This window comes from Gobio gobio (genome assembly GCF_949357685.1).
Source record: "Gobio gobio genome assembly, chromosome: 15".
Classification (NCBI taxonomy): domain Eukaryota; kingdom Metazoa; phylum Chordata; class Actinopteri; order Cypriniformes; family Gobionidae; genus Gobio; species Gobio gobio.
The window spans coordinates 15224139-15246628 of NC_137108.1; the positions used below are offsets into that span (position 1 = coordinate 15224139).

Consider the following 22490-nt stretch of genomic DNA (forward strand, 5'->3'; position numbering starts at 1 on the left):
TATTCAGGAAAATACTAAATAAAAAAATAACATGCCTTTTTTTTGTGAGATCTCTTATTTTGTTAAAATTATTCACATTTTCACAGATTCTGCCAAGGGTTCACATACTTTTTCTTGCCACTGTATTTATGCATTAGTTTTCTATTCTGCTACTTAAAATAATAATAATAATAATGCAACTTTTAGATCAATCTAATTTAGATTGACCAGGCCAATTAACCAGTCAATATTTGACCATTTTGAGATTATTGACCAGAAGTGCCTGAAGAAGTGGAAGTTATTCTTATGTCATTTCCAAAATTATACCATCGTTGTTAATAAAAATAAATGTTTAATTATCTTTGAGTAAATATTGTGTAAAATAGAGTAAAATTTCAGAATTTCATAGAGAGATCCAGAAAGGATGTATTAAATTGACTAAATGTAACAATACAGACATTCAGTAAAAAATAAAAAAAAGTAAATGCAGTTTATATTCAACAAAGTATCCTGAAAAAAAATTGTTTCCACAAAAATACATTTATGATAATAGGAAATGTTTTGCATATTAGAATGATTTCTGGAGGATCATGTGGCATTAAAGACCTGAGTAGTGGCTGTTGAAAATTCAAATTCTTAATTCTGAAAATTATATATATATATACTATCCTTTTCATCAAATAAATACAGCCTTGGTGAGCATTAGATACTTTTTTCAAAATCATAAATAAAGTTTTGTAACAGTATATATCAATCAAATTTTCAACAAGATGCTTAAACCAGTATACAGTCCTTTCCAGATGACTTTTGTATGTCCCAGTCAAGTTTAGACAGATATGTTTTGTAATGCAAGAATTTTACTATTTGTATTGAGGGAGATTGGTGTCGATGAGTGCACATTAACATGTTATATGTACACATGCCTTGGCAAAGCTGTGGATGAATTAAGATCTTGCCATCTGTTGAGTAGGCGGGGGAGAGAGAGAATGAAGATCAGTGTTCGGGAGGAGAGGGTGGAGCGGGCATGTATCTCTGACTGGGGAGGCCATAACATAGCGCACTAAATATGTTATTGACTGCAGACCATATAAAGACATTTAAACACATTGAAGTACATAACATTCAGAATGGAATAATGCTGAGCATGTTTCAGCTATTAATTGTAGATTGCTGATTCATAAATGTTGACTCATCAAACTATGATTAAATTAAATCATGTGTTGCTTTTCCTGTTTACAAGTTATGTGTGTGAATAAATGTGTTTGTCATCATGTTCAACTTTGGAGACTGACCAGCTTTTGAATCCTTCCAGGGTTCCACAGAAATGAAGACATGAAGGCCATTGAAGTCCTTCCCATCCTTAAAGAAAAGGTGGCATTCTTATCAGGTGAGCCAGTTGAACATTTTTGGGGAAAAAATACACTTTTATTTAGCAAGGATGCAGTATTTAAAAAAATAATAATAACAGTAAAACATTTACCAGCAGCCATATCACCCTGTAGCCCAAGACTGGTTTCCCACTGAAGCTAAGAAGGGTTGAGCCTGGTTAGTACCTGTATGGGATACCTCCTTGGTAGCTGCTGGTAGAGGCGTTAGTGAGGCCCGCAGGGGGTGCTCACTATAGCCCCGTTTCCACCGAAATTACCCGGAACAATTTGTACAAGGAACTTTTTTTACAGGAACTGTTTTTCGCCCAGACCTGCTACTGTCTGTGTTTCCACTGCGGTCTAAAGTACTGCGAAGATTATGCAAATTAGTCCGGTGATGTAGGACTGTGCGCGACTGTTCCTCCCAGTCAGCGACGGACAGTAATCATTTTTGCCCGACACTGTCTGCAAAAATATAATTTATGGAGGAGACAGATGAGGGAAGAAAAAATCTTGGTCCGGTTCCTGGACACACTGCCGGTCGGTCCTCAACCAGTCAAGAGGGCCTCACTTGCAGTGCCATGCAATGGTACTGGGTGCTGCTCCTCGGTGGACTGCTCGATAAACTGCCTCCCGGCGGTTATGGGGGGCTCCCCACTCCCTCGCTCTGCCTGCTCCTCCCAATAATGGTGGACGGCAGCAGATCTAGCCTCCGGCCATCATCGGCAACTCCTTCATCCCCTCACAGATGGCAGCAACCCCTACACGACCCAGGAGCACGACAGCGAGCTCTCCGTCGCCCCTGTTGCTCAATCGCTCCAGTGTCACCACCTCGGGCAGCCACTGGTGGTCACTGCTCCTTCGTGCTGCCTGACCTCCTCAGCACTGTGATCCCCCTCAGTAGCGAGGGCTCTCTGACAGTGTGTCCATCCTTCCGGGTTTTCTGCACCAATGTAGCAAAATTAAAGGCTCAGGGAAGAAGGAGACGGGACCCAGCGAACGTTCAACGTAACTTTAATCATAAAATAATCAAACAACAAAACGAAAGTAAAGTGGCAGCCCCCAATGTACGACTGCCGCACAAACATAAACAAAACACAATATAAAGTCCAGGCCATGGTTCTCTCTCTTGCATTGTCGTTACTCCTCCTTTTATCCTCACGGAGCTCCTCTGTGAAACTCGAGACCGGTGTTGCGTGCAGGTGACGCTCATTACCACTTGTGCCACCTGCCTCGCTCCGTTCCCACATCTCTCGGCCCCACCCTGCTTACCACACTTTTGTTTCCCACTACTGTTACGTTTGAGTGGTTGTAATGATGTGCACGACAAAGGAGATAATAAAACCAACATAATCTTTAATAACACTACTCAGGAAAAGGAGATATATCAAACAACAGAACAAGACCGTTACAATTACATTCTAAGCCATTTATTTAGAAGTGTTTGTTTCTTATCCAAAGGCCCGGATTTCTATGAATATTAACAAGAAGAAACTTATTTGCAGTGACAGTCATTAACACTCTCAGATATCTGAGCTCAAAGGCAGAGCAGCATCACTGGGGAAATGCAGTGAGTGTTTTGCTGGCTGTTGACCCAGATAGCTTACGAACATCTTAATCTTTGGCAGGCCAACTTGCTTATCGTCAGCTCAGCTTGCCTAAGTAGAGATAAAAGTCATTCCCAATTTTCCCCTTCTTCCACCTCTGCACTTCAAAGAGAGTTTAATGGAAGTTGGTATGCAATAATGATATGAAGCAATGATATTACTCTAGCAATTAAATGAGGCATCATATTCTGTATTAGACAAAAACTGCAGCTAGTCAAACAGTTTTACTCTTAAATGTCTTGGCCTGGTCAACTATGATAAGTAGGCCATGGTGTTCCAAAGCATCACTATATATACAGTAGATATGCTAGTTGGACTCAGTTTTGTTTCTTGAAATTAGACATTGCCCTGCTTTACTAATGCTTGAGTGACAGATGTTGTTGTACCAGCTAGCCAAATACTTTGTTTATTTGACCTGCAGGTGGAAGAGATCGTCGTGGAGGGCCAGTCCTTACATTTCCAGCCAGGAGTAACCATGACAGAATACGACAGGAGGACCTTAGACGACTTATTGCGTACCTTGCAGCCATCCCCAGGTACTACTTGTGTCTGTGCATCTTTGTGTCCGTGTGAACATTATTATGCAACAAAATTCATAGTCATAATAGATCAGGTGCAGCCAGTCGAAACGTTGAGGAATTGATTCCAATGCAGCACAGGCATGGAAGTCAAGCAGCAGCTGAAATTGTAACGTTGTAACAATTGAAATTGTAACTCAATAGTGTGTATAGTGCAGCGATGTGACCAAGACAACACGCCAAACAAACATATTCCATTCACAAACAACGAGAGTACCAAGCAGAGCATTCTTCAGAGCAAATTTAAATAACTCTTTACACACCTCACACCATGGAAAAATCTGATACAATAATATGTAGAACCATCAGGATAATCCAGACTTTACCTAGTTGGAAGGGGAGAATTGGGCCCAAAATCTACCCGTTCATCTTGTAGTGTGTGGGTGCCTTTAGCAGCTCAAGGAAAGATAGCCCTGCATTTGATAAATTATTTGGCTGATACATTTATAATTGGCGATTTAATAAAGATGTGGTCACATTAACCATTGCTAGGTGCATTTTCACCAGCAAAATCCAGTCATTTCAATTGGAATCCACACAATAAGGATTGGAAATGTTGTGGTCTGTTTAATACTTTCATTCAGCAAGGATGCAATGTATTGATAAAAGTAACTATGAAAAAATGTATGGCATTGTTTTGAACTTTATATTTGTCAAAGAATCCTGAAAAATCACCATTCACCAATCACTCAATCTCTGTCTGGTGAGGGTAAAATAATTATAATGCTAAAGGTGAGGTACAATTCGTATTTCTTTATTAAATAACTTACAAAGTAATTTGAAAACTTCCTGTGAAGACGTAAGTTCACAAACAGCATCTCTATCCAGCTCAAAGTGCTTCACATCAGCACATCGCGTCTGCAGTATAAGCAAGCTTCACGCTGCACAGCTGACACAATTTTCACTTGCACAATCGAGGCAGTGTTGCATCGTCACTAAAGTTTATAATTTGGATTTCTTTTTAAGTCTTGCCAGTGTTTAATTCCTCAGCACTTGCGCACTCTCCTCAAGACGGCGCGCTCATGAACAGTCAAAGCACACACATATAGGCCACCTCACAAACAGTTAGTGAATACCAAATTGCGCTTAAATGGTCAAATACACACAAAAGTATGTACAAAATGATCATCTTGATGAGTATACATGTAAACACAGTCTTAAGTGAATGTATACAGTTGAGAACAGACTGGATCCGTGCAGTGCTTAAAGTGACAGTGACAGCAGCTAATAATCCTGTTGCTGTCTGTGTTTTTTCTGTCTTTTGTTGTTTGATTAACATTAATGAAACTCACTGCTCTTGAATGACTAACTTTTGTAACCTTAATTGTAAGGATTAATCTGTATTTAATTTATTCAGGAAAAACCATCCAGTATTATTTTACATTTGATTCCTTATTAAATTTCTTTAATTTCTTTTTTTTAAGTTCTGAGTGGCTGCTATGACATCGATGTGTTCTGAGTGGTGTTGCTTGGATGTTCTGTGTAGTTGCTAGGGCATTGCTGGTCTGTTTGCTGTGCTAATGCTAGGTGGTTGACAGGGTGTTATTTGTGATTGCTAGGATTTTGCTATGTGGCTGCTAGGGTGTTCTGAGTGCCTGCTATGGTATTGATGTGTTCTGAGTTGTGTTGCTGCAAGGGTGTCTCGGAGGATTACTAGAGCATTGCTTGGCGGTTGCTAGGATGGTTGCTAGGCAGTTGCTTTGGTGTTTTAGAGGGTTACTAATAGAGGTCGACCGATAGTGGATTTTTCCAATACCGATAACTAAGTTGATCCGCACTTTTCGATAACCGATAAATTAACCCATAGTTTTTAGTTTTCTAAATTTTTCAACTAAATATCGAAATAAATCTAATTATTAAACTAAATTAACCATATAAACTAAATTACTGCTCTAATTACTGATCTAAAGCCCACACTGTCACTGTATGATAATTGAAATGAACTGATGACATTTTTTCTCCAGAATGGCTAGACGGCTGAATAATATTATGCTGCATTATTTTCCTGTTTAACACTGTAAAGCTGCTTTGAAACAATCTGCATTGTTAAAAGCGCTATATAAATAAAGTTGACTTGACTTGACTTTACTTGACTTTAAAATGGATACTGGATAAGGAAAAAAAAAAAAAGAAGTTAAACAGTGCTGAACTTTATTACAAGAAATAAAAAAAAAACCCAGTACTGATCCATGAAAATGTGCTAAATTAAAAACATATATAAATACGATTATACTAAAATTACAAGTTCTAACAGAACAAATTATTCAAAAAATAATTTAAACATTAAAATATCACAGGTCAAATGTGTTTAGCTATAACCTAGAAACATGCATGTAAATTGAATAGGTAACACTTTAACAAGGATGTATTAGCTTACATGAACTATAAGCATTATGCAATATACATTTTTACAGCATATATTAATATGAGCAATACAATTGTACCTTGATCATTCATGTTAGTTCATAGTGCATTAACCAAGGTTAACAGATAAAAATAAAAATTCAAACTCAATTTAATGTTGAAATGAACAATACTTCTTAACCTTATTAAAGGTCCCATTTTTCATGTTTTTTGAAGCTTTGATTGTGTTTACAGTGTGCAATATAACATGTGTTCATGTTTCATGTGTAAAAAAACATTTTTCACACAATTTACTTATCTGTATACTGCTGTTTTCACTGTCCTCAAAACGGCCTGAGAATTTCCTCGTTCTATGAAGTCCCTCCTTCAGAAATACGTAACGAGTTCTGATTGTGCCAGCGGTTCCCGTGTTGTGATTCGACAGCAGCTTAGGGCACGTTGCCCGGAGAGGTCATGCCTCTTACCATAACGGGGAGATGAACGCGCTCAAACTACAGCCCCTGAAGGCAAAACAAAGGTGATTTGACTCCGGGATGAAAATAACAGCGTTTGAACGACATGGCGACAAACGCAACCGAACCGAACCGAACGCAACACTTCCTCTTCTCCACGAGGGAGCAACAAGACCATGCCCCCTTTTTCGCGTATTCTTGTGGGCGGAGGTTAATCGACAAACTGTTCTACTGACGTCATTAAAGCAGGATGTACCAGGATGTAGTCCAAACCGGCCATTCGCTGTAGGCTTTGAAAGGGAACTTCTGTTAAATAAAATATCTCGCTTGGCATTGAACTTTGAGCTTTATAATTTTACAGGTATTATTTATGCTCTAACAGCAACATTACACACTAACTAAAGTTTGAAAAATGGGATCACGAAGAACAGGACCTTTAATGTTACAAATGAAATCTTATTGTTACCATTTCATACAAATCCAAACAGTCTGCTTTTTTAGAACAATTGACGATTTTCTAATAAAAAAAACTAATGTGTGTCTGATTTGTTTATATTTCAGTCGGCAGCATGACGATACAGTTTGCTTTCTCACATCACTAGTTTTATATATGCAACATTTGGGTCGGACAAACATACACACTGCTGTTCTTTACCTGCTAATGCAGCATCTAGTCAACAAATTAATTACTTTACTTAATGCCAGCATACCTTCTTAATGCTCTCGTACTTTGTAATAACAGCGCACCCTTCTCAGCCACTCCAGCAACAGGCTATCGGTAGCAACCGAGAAAAACTATCGGTGTGGATTTTTGCACATAACCGATTGTTCCACCAATCAGCTATTGTTCTGATTAATCGGAAAGAACAATGAATCGGTCAACCTCTAGTTACTAAATTGTCTCTAGGTGGTTGCCAGGCTGTTCTCTATAGGGTGATTGATTTGGCATTGTCACAGTTGATAGGGTGTCCTGGAGAGTTACTAGTGTGTTTATAATTAAATTATGTTTTATTAACAAGGTTCGGGAGGAGCACGTTCAGATGATAGACCCTTTTCACATTTCCGGGTTTCTCAGAGTGGAAGTCGTCATAGTTGGGTTAAATATTATAGCTGTGAATTTTTTTGTGTGCCCATTTGCTCACATAGCAAAAGAAAAACGCCACAGTAGTGATTTCACAACTTTCAAAAAGAGGGAAAAAATTGAGTGGGATTGATAATGGCTGTGAAAAGAGAGAAATATGTACATTTTTACCATCACTCCCATAGACGCTATTACTAAACACCCTCACAGTGGCGGTAACTTTTTTTATTGTAATTTGATGCAATAGTAATAAAATACAAAGTATTAGTGTTATAAATGTACATATATTTAAAAAAAAATGAAAATACAAAAAATGTTGCAGGATTTACGATATTAATGACCTTTAAAACGCGTCATCACAGTCTGTGAAAAGGGTCTATTGACACAAGTGGAGAGCACTCAGCTAATCAACAATAAGAGGTATATATACGCAGCAGTCTTACCTCTTTTCTTTGACATTTTATCAGCATCCCTCCACCACCCCTTCTCCACACTTTTAGTTCTAACCACTTACATACACTGGGGTACTCTGGGTTCGGGCCAAATTCAGAGCTTGAAGCCCTCCCTCCGGACAGCACGCCAAATACGCATTTAGATGTACTCTCTATAAATTATATGTAAGTTTGAACTTGTGTAATGAAAACTACTGCTCAGGGAAGCACCTTCACTTTTTGAACAAAAGTTTTCATTTTGTTTCATTTAATTTCTTTTCATATCTATATTCATATACACGTCATGCCTGTGGCAAGGAGATGGCTAAGCTTTTCCCTTACACACTCTAACACTGCATAGCAGTTATCTGGCAACCACCCAGAACACCTTAGCACTACTATGGTGAGGTAAATATCCTCAGCATTTTCTTCAGAAGATGTTCAAGTCTAGTTAATGCATTTAAAAAAAAAATCCTGATTCTGTGTTTAATTTTTGGTTTTGAAGCTCCCTGTATTCTGGTTTGTCCCTGCTGTGTCCTTCTGTAGTTAGCATTGATTTGACTCAGTGAAACTCAACCAGCTCCACGTGAATCTCTGCTTTCAGCCAGAGGGTTTCAGCTCTGCACAGTTCAAAACTTTATGTAGGTTATCATGTGCCTTAGGGTTCTTTCAAACTTTACTTCTGTTCAGTTGTCCATAATCACTCTGTTTGAGTCACACTGAATAATACAGAAATTAAACCTTCTCAATGGTTGTAAACACATTCTCTAGTTTTGCAGTGTTGTCATGTATGTGACAATTTTAAAATAAATAACGCACTTCCAAGTGCATAGAATTTAGTAGGGATGCAATAGGGACATGTCCCTATACCAATATCAGTGATACTGAATTGTCCCTAGCAATAAGTTGACTGCTTTTATGTCCCCACCAGCGTCAAAATAAAACCTATGCCATTACTTACTTCTGACCCTTTGCTTGAAAGTGCAGATTTTCAGTATTATGTTGGAGACCCAGATGTGGCCCCTGGTTAGGAAAACAAGCGCTTTAGTTAGGGAGTGTATAGACGCTTACGGTTGTTGGTTTTGGTGTCTGGTGTGTATCAGATAGCCAGGGGTGTAGATATGTTGTTTGGCCTGAAACTGCAGATTTTAGGCCGCACTGGTTGTCCTCATCAGTCTTCCATTTCTTTCCTCCTTCTATTTCTTAACTCCTAAGAATATTCTCTCTTCCTTACTTTTGCATTCTCATTCTTCAACAATTCACACTTTAAGGGAATATTCCTGACTTGATACAAGTTAAGCTCCATGCCATCAATTACCCCACAAAATAATTATAACTTGTCCATCAGTTAATGAGATCAAACCCAAAATGTTTGCATAGTAATGCACTTACAATGGAAGTCTATAGGGCAATTTATTGCGCAGGAAAAATGTCTAAACTCACGTTTTGAATGTACACCCACAAGACTTTTGTATGTGTTGATATAGACTAGTATAATAAAATCACTTCTGTTACATTTTTTAACAGGTAAAACCAGTCATGTGCATATGACACATGCAATGATACCAGACAGAGACTGTTTACATAGAGAAAAATGTATCCATGGGAATCACATTCACACATAACCGGCATCCGGCGAGAAAAGTAGTACTGCCACTTAGGGGTGGGCGATATACTGGTAGACACAATTAACCGGTAGAAATGTGTCACAGTTATGTTCATGCGACATTGCTGTGCTGCGTGGTGACGGAAGCTTCTCGTTTTCATACATTTTTAAGCCCTGTGGTTTAAACAGGTTATTTGGAACCGTTAAAGCACAATTAGCACCGAAAGGGAACTCATTTCAGTATATACACACTCTCTTAGAGACTGCTTCTCAGCGCTGTCTGAGAGACGCACAACATGAACTGAACTGAGTGCTTTTTACCACCTAATTGGGCTTGAACGTTTAAAATAAATAGTAAAAGTCATTTATGTCTTAAGTGAATGTTCCAAGCTTTATAATGGCAGTGATGGCAGCCCAAAATTTGAAGCCCCAAAAAGTTTATCCATCCATTATAAAAGTAATACACATGGCTCCGGGGGGTAAATAATAAAAGCCTTCTGAAGCGAATCTTATGTTTTTTGTAAGAAAGATATCCAAATTTAACACGTTATAAAGTATAATATATCTAGCTTCCGGCGGACCGCCTTCCGTATTCAACTTACAGAGAAAGTGTAATGCCTCATGCAGTTCAAAACACTTACGCTATGTCTGAAGTCATCGTTGCGCCAGTTACACTTTTTTCGTAAGTTCAATACGGTCAGCCATATGGTCAAGTATGGATATTTTTCTTACAAAAACCCATCGATTCACTTCAGAAGGCCTTTATTAACCCCCGGAGCCATGTGGATTACTTTTATAAAGGATTATTGTATTCGTCTGAAAGAAGAATGTCATATACAACTAGAATGGCTTGAGGGTGAATAAATCGTGGGGTAATTTTCCTTTTTGGATGAACTATCCCTTTAAAGTGAAGCATCCAAATTGATCTACTAAATCACTTTTGTAACTTTAATAAGAATAAATGTATGTTTAATTTACACAGTAAAGACTATGCATTGTTTTTATACATTTGATTACTTTATACATTTTATGTACATTAGTATTTCTAGTGCTTGAAGTTTTTCAGGTTGGTCTAGTTCATTTGTCTCTTTGTTCTATTGTAGTTTGTTTGCTTTGCTCTTTCTTTATCACCGTTTAATTGTCTTCAATAAGCTTGAGAGTTTTTTAATGCTAGTATTAGTTTTTTTTAATTATATTGAAAATGGTGTTAAAGGTGAACTATGTAAGATTTATGCAGTAAAATATCAAAAAACCACTAGGCCAGTGTTATATATTTTGTTCTGTTGAGTACTTAGAATATCCCAAATGTTTCCAACTATTTGTACATTGTGAGAAATTGCTATTTTAACCAAGGAACCGGGACGTGTGAGCTATGCGTTTGAGGGAGTCGCCTGTCGATTGCGTCATATCTGCATTCCCCTCGGTTTCCGGTTTTATTTAGAAGAAACGCTGTACTCTCACTGCAGTGTGAACAAGTGTCATAGCAGCCGCCGAGCGAACGTCATATCTTCCTTTTCAACACACTCAGATATATCTAATACGATAAACAGAGTTGCGTTACCTCATATACTCATGACTGGAAAACCGTGTCATAATAAAAGTCCCGCCAGCGACTATGCCATAATAACAGTCCCGCTCTTCAATCGCTCCTGCGGCCTTGCTCAGCTCCACAACATTCGGTCCTGCTCTGCTTCATACTACAGTAATGTTAATAATCGCATCCATGAACATGATTTCTGCCCGAGTCCTATTCTGACTCTTTTCCACCGGCTGTGAGGTGAAGACCACATGTCCCAAGATTCTGCGCTCAAACGTGGCATCATCAAACTACGCCTTTGTTTTGAACAGGCAACCTCTAGTGGACGGAAAAGTTACATAGTGTAGCTTTAAAGGTCCCATGATGTGGATTTTTTTATTATTTTATGTTTCCTGAGGTGTACTTATATTGTTAGTATGATTTTTACATCATAAAATATCATAATTTAGAAATAAAATACATTTTTCTATCCTGATTTTTAGCCCTCTGGCTTGAATGCTCTGTTTGAAGAGGCGTGTCTGCTGTAAGACTTCAGTGTAAACGCCCACTGTTGTGATTGGCTGACATCTTTGCATTTGAAATGCGTATTACATGTGGAACCCCTCTCAAATACTTTTGATACGTTTTTGATGAGATTAATGAATCGTTAAAAAGTGTTGATTATAGCATTATTTTTAGATCTTTTCCCATCACATGCTGCAGTGATGATCATTGAGTAGACAGACAGTCTGTTGATTGCGTGAATGCAGTGATCTCGTAATTGCAACGCTATTTCTCTCACAAAATGCTTTAACCACAACTGAGAGCAAACACAATATCGATATGAATGCAGTAAGAGCTACGTTGTGCAGCATAACAGTGTCATTCATTATAACGGCAGTTTGGGCAAGTGTGCAGATATACCCACGACGTGTGATTGTGACAGCTTCAGCCGTTATAAAGAGAGTGTTCTTTGATCGCTCTCTGTAGTTGAAACAATGTGAAGTTGATTGTTTACTCACTGGCTTGATTCACTGATGCATAAACAGTATTAAACGATTTAGAAAGAAAGTCTGTGTGAACTTGAATAATTAGCTACACATCAGAAATCCCAGATCAGGCATTAATGAACACTGTCACTTACTGTGTGGCAGTTCTGTCGAATCCATATCGTAAAAGTATGTTTGTAAAGCCTGTGCTGACATTGTGACTGATTTAAATGTAAAAAATAAACTGAATCCATTTTCTCCAAATTCTCTGGGCGGGCAAAGCTAAGAAAGGGGAAGTAACCTTTCCTCGTATGACGACATATAGGGAAGATTCCAGATTGGCCCATCTGAGCTTTCATTTTCTCAAAGGAGACCCAGGGCTAGCCATTTCTAGCCACCGGGGGACCTTAGATAGGCTAGGGGAACTTATATTAATATTAAAAAACCTCATAAAGGGACATTTTCATGTCATGGGACCTTTACGAATTATGACATTTCAGTGGTACCAAAATGTTTTATATCATAACCTTTTTTAAAGCAAAAATAACTATATGATAGATATATATCGTTATCGTGAATTAAAATTACTTATCGTGATATAAGATTTTGGTCATATCGCCCATCCCTACCATCACTAAAATTATGATATAAAGAACATTACATCAATTAATATAAACAACAATTCATAAGCACTTAAAATTACAGGCATGCTTTTTACTTATTTTGGTATTTTTGGGTGTAAGATTTTTTACTGTTTTTGAAACAAGTCTCTTATTGAATTTTCAGCAGCCTTTACTCCAGTTGTGCTACTTAATATTTTTGTGAAAATTGTGATTTTTCAGGATTCTTTGGTGAACAGAAAGTTTGAAGAACAGCATTTGATTGAAATAGAAATCTTTTGTAACATTGTGAATTTCTTTACTGTCACTTTTGATCTATTTAATACATCCTTGTTGAATAAAAGTATACATTTATTTAAATAAAGAAAAAAAAATATATAATAATAATTGCCTTGACCCCATACTTTTTAACGGCATTGCACATAAATCACCCTACATCTTATGTCCTTCTCTTGTTTTCTCTCTGTCTTGTTCTCATCCCTCTCTTCATTCTGTGCCCCCCCCCCTTATTTCTCTCTCTCTCTCTCTCTCTCTCTCTCTCTCTCTCTCTCTCTCTCTCTCTCTCTCTCTCTCTCTCTCTCTCTCTCTCTCTCTCTCTCTCTCTCTCTCTCTCACTCTCTCACAGAGAGGGAGGTCAGAATGATTTAGAGTTGTTCAGTGCTCATTCCTGTTTAAGAGTCAGACCAGAGAAGTGCAGCTGTGGATATGAAAACACTCTTGAGTTAACAGGCTGTTTTTCAAGCTCTTTAGTTAGCATTTTATTTGTTTATATTGCCGTTTTCTGTCAATTTAGCAAGAAGGGTTTGGGTAATTATGTTATTGTTATGTTAATGTTATTTTTCATGCAAGGTCCCTTCACATTATATCTGATGCACAAAAATGTATCTAAATTGAGAGGGGTTTGTAGATATCCCTGAAAGCAGAGGCTCTCTTTTACCGCTCCCTAATGATGTGAGTGTCAGCGGTTTGCAGAAGAGCTGATGCTGTGTTTTTATTTGTTTATGTAGTGAGGAGGTGAGCAGACATGGCTTCACAGTCATTGTGGATATGCGAGGATCTAAATGGGACTCCATCAAACCTCTGCTGAAGATCCTACAGGAATCGTTTCCTTCCTGCATCCACGTCGCTCTCATCATCAAGCCTGACAACTTCTGGCAGAAACAGAGGACGAATTTCGGCAGTTCCAAGTTTGAATTTGAGGTAAGCCCACATGTGAATTTACGTTAAAGAAAGTGACAGAAAATTTGGAGTTCTATGATATTGTTTTTAATTTTTCTAAAAATCTGTTGTCTGAGATGACAGCATTTTTTCAAGGAAAAAATAAATGAATAAAAATAAAGCGATAGCACAAACTACTTATGTTTTACTAGAACGTTCCATCTTGCTGGTGTGAAAGTAGAGCTGTCAAAATTACTTCTGACCTATTTAATCAAACAGCTGAGAGGAAGACACATGCAGTAGAGTTATATTTAATCTGAAGGCATAATCTCCCAATGGATGTTTCTTAAATTAACACATCTAGTGCAGCACTAATTTAAAGTGCTGTTACATTGTAATATATATATATATATGTAATTGATACATATTAGGTGTTCATAACTGCACCACAAATATGATTTAAAGCTGTTTACACCTAAACACTGGAAAATACCTCTAATTGCATCAATATAATGCAGACCAGACTGTCTTGAAGTTCTGCTCTCTATCCACCACCAAGTCTCAAGTGTCCACCATCCCCTCATGTGTCTTCTGTTGTCTCTAATAACATGACCTGAGCTGCAATCTCTGGAATGTTTTTCTGGCTCCTTTAAGTAAATTGTTCAGTGTAACTGATCCAATAGGGTTTGCATTCATCATCCAATCAGTGTTTAATTGCAGTGTTGTTTTAAATAACAATTGCAGCTTCTTGGAAACCTCCCACTGACAAAAGCCATCCATTCAGGACCCAGAGCTGCCAAATTATTATCATAGGTTGCAGTGATCTGTTTTGGTTGTTGTAAAGATGTCACATCAAAAAGCACACCCGCATGTAAAATAATACATTTTGATTTTGAAATTGCAAAAATGAAGACATGTGGCCAAAAATGTATTTAAAAAAGTCAAGACTTGTAGAAACAATGCAGAGATATCAAACATTAATAGCAAAATATCAAGCAGATATTAAACAGATATGAAACATCCTTTCAAAACCTAGTAAATTACTATATAATTATTTTTTTTTTCATTTAAACTTCATGTTAAACTAAATGAAAATGTAAAATGTTACCTTGGCAACTAAGTGAAAAAAGTTAAGGAAAATTTAATGCATTCAGAATATGAACCCAAGTGTCCTACTTGCATCCTTTCAGACCATCATGGTGTCCCTCGAGGGTTTGACCAAAGTCGTCGATCCTTCCCAGCTGACTCCAGACTTCGAGGGCAGTCTGGATTACGACCACGAGGAGTGGATTGAAGTTCGAGTGGCCTTTGAAGACTTCACAAGCAATGCAGCTCGCATCCTAGCCCGTTTGGAAGAACTCCAGGACATGGTGTCCCAGCGGGAACTTCCGTCAGACCTGGACGGGTCTCGGCGTGCTATGGAGGAACACGCGTCTCTGAAGAAAAAAGTTACTAAAGCTCCTGTGGAGGAGTTAGATACTGATGGTCAACGCCTGCTTCAACGGATCCAGTGTGGGGAGAAAGGCAGAGGAGATATCCAGGGATTAGCTCCAAAAGTCCAGGCACTTCTGGATAAACTCCATGGCACACGCCAACATCTCCACCAAGCCTGGCATATGCGCAAGGTCAAACTGGATCAGTGCTTCCAGCTAAGACTCTTTCAGCAGGACGCAGAGAAGGTGTGAACATGTACAGTATATGTGAGGTTTAATAAGTACAGAACTTGACAGGTTTACATATAATATAAGGTTAGGGCAATAACATAAGATAAGATACAACCTACAAAGAGCATTTTATACTTAATAATTGTACTCTATATAATTTCATGTGATATTTCAAGTGTTCTATACTTTATATTCTTTAAGTGCCCCTATTATGCTATTTTAAATGTTCCTGATCTCCTACAATAGAAATACATGCATCAAAGGTCAAAAAACACTTTAATTTTCTCATAATATACATTACACATTACCTAATTTCTGAAAATTGTTTGTTCGAAGATTCAGTCTCTCTAAAGCGTTTCTGAACATCGGCCGACTTGTTTTTTCGATGTGTTCCGCTCCGTTGGCTCTAGTCGAACGGCGTCAAGTTTTTTGGGGCTGATTCAGCATGTAGAATCGACATCAGGCCGTTCGGTGAGAGAGAGAACTCTGATTGGCAGTTCAACTTAGTGAATGAGTCAGTGCACGAGAATAAGAGCAAGACAGTGAGCAAAGAACACAAAACGGTACAGATAGAAGGCTGCTATAATTTTACCTATCTTACCTGAGTGTTCTTGGGAGAATGTTTGAATTAACATGAGCGGAGTAAAATAAAGAAAGTGATCAGCATGATTGATATTCAAAGTAGTAAGCAAGCGCTGATTGTTTATGGTTTGTGTATCTGCAGCCTGCAGCATCTGTTTCCCTTTTTGAATGACGAATATATCTGCAGAACTAAACAGTCGTCTCATTTACACACAGGCGCAGAACGCGTGTGCTAGCTGACAGTCGGCTGTATTTTTTTTGGTGTGTTCAAGTGCAGCTTTTTTGCCCCGACACAAGGTGACAACACAGTCTGCATTTTAATCAGCACTATAGTTCTTTGGCGTTGGTTTGGTGTGTCCCTCTTTTCCCTCTTTCATAAATCCCTCTTTTCTGCAAGCCTACTCTGCTCTGGGTTAAGTTTCCCAAAAGCATCATTAGTCAAATATGGTCGCAAGTTCTGTTGAATTGTGTTGGTAACAACGGAACTTGCGACCATAGTTAGCTTTTGGAAATGCTCCCCTGATTGGTCAGACAGCCCTGTCTGTTGTGATTGGTCTACCGCTTACAGCGCATTTTGAAAACAAAATGTCCATTACCATATCTGAATTTCAGCTCCGGAAGCTTCCTCCGTGCTTCTATACACAGTGATATGAACAGTAACGATGGCATTGTTTTTCATTGTTACGTCCTCATCCTTTTGAACAGCAGAAACCAAACTCCTCCCGTCTCTGCTAAAACAACATTGTTTGAGGGGCGGGTCAAAGTAGAAATTGTTCGCAAGCAGCCAATTAAGACCATAGGCTGGCATTATGCAAATGTTACATTGTTACATATGTAACAGAAAGTGAGACTGGAATTGCTGACGACTAATTTTGGCAGTTCCGAATCGATTCTTTCTTTTAGGAGATAACTTTATTTGTCATGCACTTTGATCTTTAAAACTTTAAAACCACAAACAGCCATATTACACACTGCATTAAAGATATTATTTGAAAAAGCATAATAGGGGCACTTTAACAAAAATTCACTGCGCCAGTACCATGGTACAGTTAAGGTATCAGAGTCAGTAATGCTGCATTCACACGGGGCGTCAGCGTCCACGATTGATGTGTCTGAAGCTGGTGCTGACGTGACCATCATTGAATGAGGAAATGAGAAGCGTCGACGCTGATGCCCGGTGTGAATGCAGCATAATGGAATCAGTGTTCATGTGTAGTAATTGCATGGTACCAAGTTATAAAGGAACTTTTTAAAGAGTTTTTTTAGTGTTTTCAAAAAAGGTCTCATGTTCAGCAAGGATGCATTTATTTGATCAAAGTAATCAGTCATCAGTGTCGCATGATCCTTCAGAAATCATTCTAATATTCTTGTTTTCAGGATTCTTTGATGAATAGAAAGTTCAAAAGAACAGCATTTAATTTAAATAGAAATGTTGAGTCACATAATTGTCTTTACTGTCTTTGAATCCGTTTAGTGATTCCTTGCAGAATTGAAGTATAAATATATTTTAAAAATCATATTAACCCAAAACACTTGAATGATAGTGTATGGGAAGTAAGCACAGTTAAATATGTTATAATATATATTAATATAAAAGTGTTATGAGCATAAATAACAATGATAATTTAATAGTCAGAATTTATCTTAAAATTGTAATGCTGGGTAGAACAAAAGCAGGATGAGGCGAATCCACGTGCAGATTTGGTTTATTAACAAACGTGGGTAAAGAGAGAGATTGAGCACACCAGGAAACCAGGAACAAGAGTATCTACAGTGAAACATCGACTGCCACTGAACAGGGTAATCACATATAAATACACACAGGGAAACTAGGTTAACAAGATAACAAGAGGGAGTGGCTAAATGGGAAACACCTGGGAGAACTAATTGAAGTCAAGTCTAGTCAACTTTATTTATATAGCACTTTTTTACAATGCAGATTTGTTTCAAAGCAGCTTCACAGTATTAAACAGGAAAATAATGCAACAGAATTTGATTATGCTGTACAGCCGCTCTGGGGAAAACGGTGATGTCATCACCATTCACCATCACCATCACGTGGCTCATTTCAATTATCATATAGTGACAATGTGGGAAGATCAGTAATTTAGTTTACTAATTAGATTTATTTGGATATTTAGTTGAAAATTTAGTGATCAACAACTAATCAACATAAAAAACTACAAAGGACTACAAAACATGACGACAGGAAATAACAAAAGAGTCCTCACAAGACAGGGAAACACAGGCTGGAATCATGACACAAATACAAAGAAAACAACAAAAAATCGAATCAAATCATTTGATATGGTTATCGACAAATTATTTTGAAGATAAGCAAGATTTTATAGAATCCTTTTAAATATAAAATGAACAAATCCTTCAAAGTTTCATCAAAGTCATGTTTTTAGGATGTGATAGAGTTTCTATTATGAGAGTGTATTGAAGTATAACATAAAAACAGTATTCCAGTATATTTCAGTCCATGCCTTCCATTTTTCCTCTCAACAGATGTTCGATTGGATTGTCCATAATAAAGGCCTGTTCCTGACAACCTACACAGAGATAGGAGCCAACCATCAGCATGTGCTGGAGCTGCAGACCCAACACAACCACTTTGCAATGAACTGCATGGTAAGACTGTGTCCAGTGGTCCAGCAGTAATATCTGTCACCACCTGAGGCATTATAACAGTGCAGCTTGATGAGTGTTACATCATTCAAATGATGTGCTCTTGTACACGTGCCCTGACTCACTTAGTCCTGCAAAAATGAATTTTCTGTTGTCATATAATAGTCATGTCAATATATTCTTGAAGCAAGGCTGTAACCATGTCTTGAACATTGGAGGGGACCCATTTTTATAAAGCCTATAGAAACAGAACAGTGAAGGAAATTTGTATGTCTAGTTGGGAAATAAGAATTTTAAACTATTATCAAATAATATTTGTATTAATTTGCATTAAAATATATGTACTTTTATTCGTATGCCTAAAATGTTGAAAACGTGAAACGTGTCTTGTCTCTTCACACTCAGTAAGGAATGACATTGACATGAATCACATAAATGCATATTTTCAATGCAAAACAGCCATATTTGAGAAAAAAGATTTGAGTAGTTTGCATTATTGGATGTTACTGTCAGTCGTTTAACAGTTCACATGTGTTAAATGTTTCGTTTACCTCATTTTCTTTCAATGATAAACTGATGCTTCATGCTGGAATTCACACTCTGCTTCTGTGACTGGTAAACTCCACCTACTTTGATTTGATTGGCCATCTCAATAATTTTGACATTTGCGAGTGCTGTTAGACCGTTGAGGCAGACCAGACTAAATGTGACTTTTAAACCTTTTTGTCATCCTAACAACAACATGCAGAGCACTGCGTAATGAAGAGCAGCAGAGCAGTGTAATAATTTCAAATATTGGGAGTTGGGGAGAGAAATTTGGTCATTTCTAATTATTGGAGGGGACTTGTCCCCCTCAATGTCTATGGTGGTTACGGCCCTGGCTTGAAGGGTATGTAATTCCACTGGAGAACAGTCCAGTGTGTGTGTGTGTGTGTGTGTGTGTGTGTGTGTGAGTGTGATCCTGGTAAACCCTACATTGTGGGGATCAAATTTCCCCTACAAGATAGTGGTACCAGTAAATTTTGACCTTTTGGGGACATTTTTTGGTCACCATGAGGAAAATGGCTTATAAATCATACAGAATGTTTTTTGTTTTGTTTGTTTTTTTCACTATTTCATTATCGATACTTGAAAAAGATATCAAAACTTTTTATTAACAACGTTTTGGTCTCAGGGTATATGCCTGATGAAGGTCATGAGACCGAAACATTGCCAATAAAATTGCCAATAAAAGAGTTTTAATATATTTTGCAAGTATCAATAGTGTACGGGATTTCCTTTAAATTTTGAGATTTTTGGATATTTGTTTTATCCTCTTTCCTACGCACCGATCTATTACCAACAGGTGTGCGATGGTAATTGTCTTTTTTTTTATGTATAAATGTAGAAAGTTTTCTATGAGGGTTATATTTGGGGGTAGGTTTAGTGTTAGGGGGTAGCATATAGTTTGTGCTCAATAATTATGTCTCTGGAAAGTCCCCTTAAAACATGGAAACCCAACGTGTGTGTGTGTGTGACCCTGGCAGATTTGTTAATCACTCCCAGTAGATTTCAAAGGGAGAGAGTTTCACTAGAAACCGGCATGGCATCAATCACTGATTTTCCATCTCTATGGTCTCATCTGCCATCTGCCCATCCATACCTAAATGTTACTGCTGTTCAGCCAATAGGAAAGCATGTGTCTGCATGCAGTGTGGCCCCATACAAATGACCAATGCAGTTTTAAATGGTTTTTAAACATGTTTGAAATTCATATATATACATTAAGTTTAATGGTTATATATAATAACATTAAGTTTAATGGTTTTTAACTAGATTTTTACATTTTTGGTATTTAGGTGGTGCCTGTCCTTGCAAAACGTATAGCACACTTTGAGTGAGCCTCATTCATGAAACACAAGCAAAATTAATTTTTGTTTAAATAATTCGTAAAGCCATTCTGATGTACATTTTTGCATTCTTAAAAGTGATATTTTATCCAAAAGCATCCAAACGTTTTAAGTCATTTATTAACAGTTTAATAACAGTTGATGTTGCATAATTCATCCATTTTGACTTCTATTTCAGCTGTAAAGCAGCTCTACAGAATACAATAATGTGATTATACAGGTCAATTCAGTGCAATGTTGATTCAGTAGTTCAATGACAGTGCTGATGTTGCAAAATTCCTAAATTATTAAATTAAATTCAGCTATAAAGCCGATCTACTGAAGACAGTTCAAAGTTTTCAGGCACGTGACTGGTGCGGAGACCTGGAGGATAAAACATCCATTGAACCGACGCACAGGCCTGTCAATTTTACATCTTTTTCAACCCACGATTAATTAGAGCATCTCTCAAAAGAAGAATAATTAAAATAAAAATGAAAACAACATACAAGTTTTGTGCACTTGACATCCATATATGTCACCTGTCATAGTATTTCAGTCACTGAAAACAGTGGGACATTCTAAAACACGCAACGTCAAAAACACTTAAAGTGCCTTAATGTACAACACTGATATTAAAGATCAAATGCATACACCTTATTGATGATGTACACTATATACAGATGAGCTCCGAATATGAATGCAGCACGCTAAACAGTTAACCATTTTCTGTATGTTTTTTTTTTTTAATGAAAATGCTTAACGAGTATATTCCGAGTTCATCTGCTTGCCTTAACAAAGTATGCATCATTAATTAGGTGTCTATTGAATTTCGTCTTTTAATATCACTGTCTTACTACATTAGTCCTTTGTACAAACCTGGTAAAAATGACTGAGTTTAATTCGTGAGTGTTTGTAATGATCTTGCACATGCACTCTATTTACTAATGATTGGAATTCATTAACATTTGTTTAACTATCAAATCTGAAGTTTATGAAGCATTTGCGAATCCGGAGGAAAGATTCTGTGCTTTTTTTACATACAAATTAATATATATATATATATATATTATTTTTTTTTTTTTTTTTTTAAGTCTCATGAATGTAGCCATTAAATCAAAGGGTATACAACAGTGTGCAGTGTGCTATATATATATATATATATATATATATATATATATATATATATATATATATATATATATATATATATATATATATATATATATATATATATATATATATATATATATATATATATATATAATTTTTTTATTTTATTTTTTTATAGGAATCACAACATTTAGAAAAACTATATAGATGTCGATAGATAAAACAGATCTTGATGAACAATTAGGAAAACAACAATATAGGTAATTAAAATACACGTAGATAAGCAAGAAAATTAACAAAAAATATATTAAACATAGTGGATCTTGATAACCAATAAAGACACATAAATATGGAACAAAATAGCTCTTGATAAACATAAGAAAATAGAGAAGGAAATTAAATAAATGTAGAATTAAATGCAGCTAAATATTATTGTGCATTTGTATTCTCCATCCTTAAATGTTTACATAACTTTTAAAGTTATGACCCTTACCAATTAGGATGTTTTTATAGGTTGTTATCAGGCTCTTTGTTGCTCCTTTGTTGGTGTGTTAGGTTTGGCTGAGTGTGCTAAATCACATGTCCTGCCTCAGCTGTGAGAATTGTCTACCCCCTCTCACGTTGCTATAACTGTGCAGAACTTAACGGATGAAATGCTTTGTCAACTGTTTGCTTTGGGTGAGCCTGACTGTCGGGCAGCCGGGGCACTACCTCCTCAGGAAGTCCTAGGAGCCTGATGCGAGGCATGAACAGACGTAAACACTTTTTACATTAACTTGGCTTGTGTCAGTTGGTTATTTGGCTTGTATTACTTTATTAATGCACGTTTTGTGTTTATTGGATTCTTTCTTTTTTCACACAAATGGAATACTAATCTCTGGTCT

At 37.1% G+C, this 22490-nt stretch overlaps 1 protein-coding gene across 4 annotated transcripts in view; it reads left to right on the plus strand.

The window, feature by feature from the left end:
- Positions 1-22490, plus strand: part of triob (trio Rho guanine nucleotide exchange factor b) — a 186907-nt gene that overhangs the window by 64389 nt on the left and 100028 nt on the right. For all 4 annotated transcript variants that reach the window (XR_013818063.1, XM_079837439.1, XM_079837440.1 and 1 more), the window contains 5 exons: positions 1292-1366; positions 3375-3489; positions 13598-13790; positions 14939-15427; positions 18506-18628. Coding sequence is in view for 3 of the 4 variants with exons in the window: in XM_079837439.1 (XP_079693565.1) it covers positions 1292-1366; positions 3375-3489; positions 13598-13790; positions 14939-15427; positions 18506-18628 (995 nt within the window). In the remaining variant the exon portion in view is untranslated. The remainder of the gene's footprint in view (positions 1-1291; positions 1367-3374; positions 3490-13597; positions 13791-14938; positions 15428-18505; positions 18629-22490) is intronic.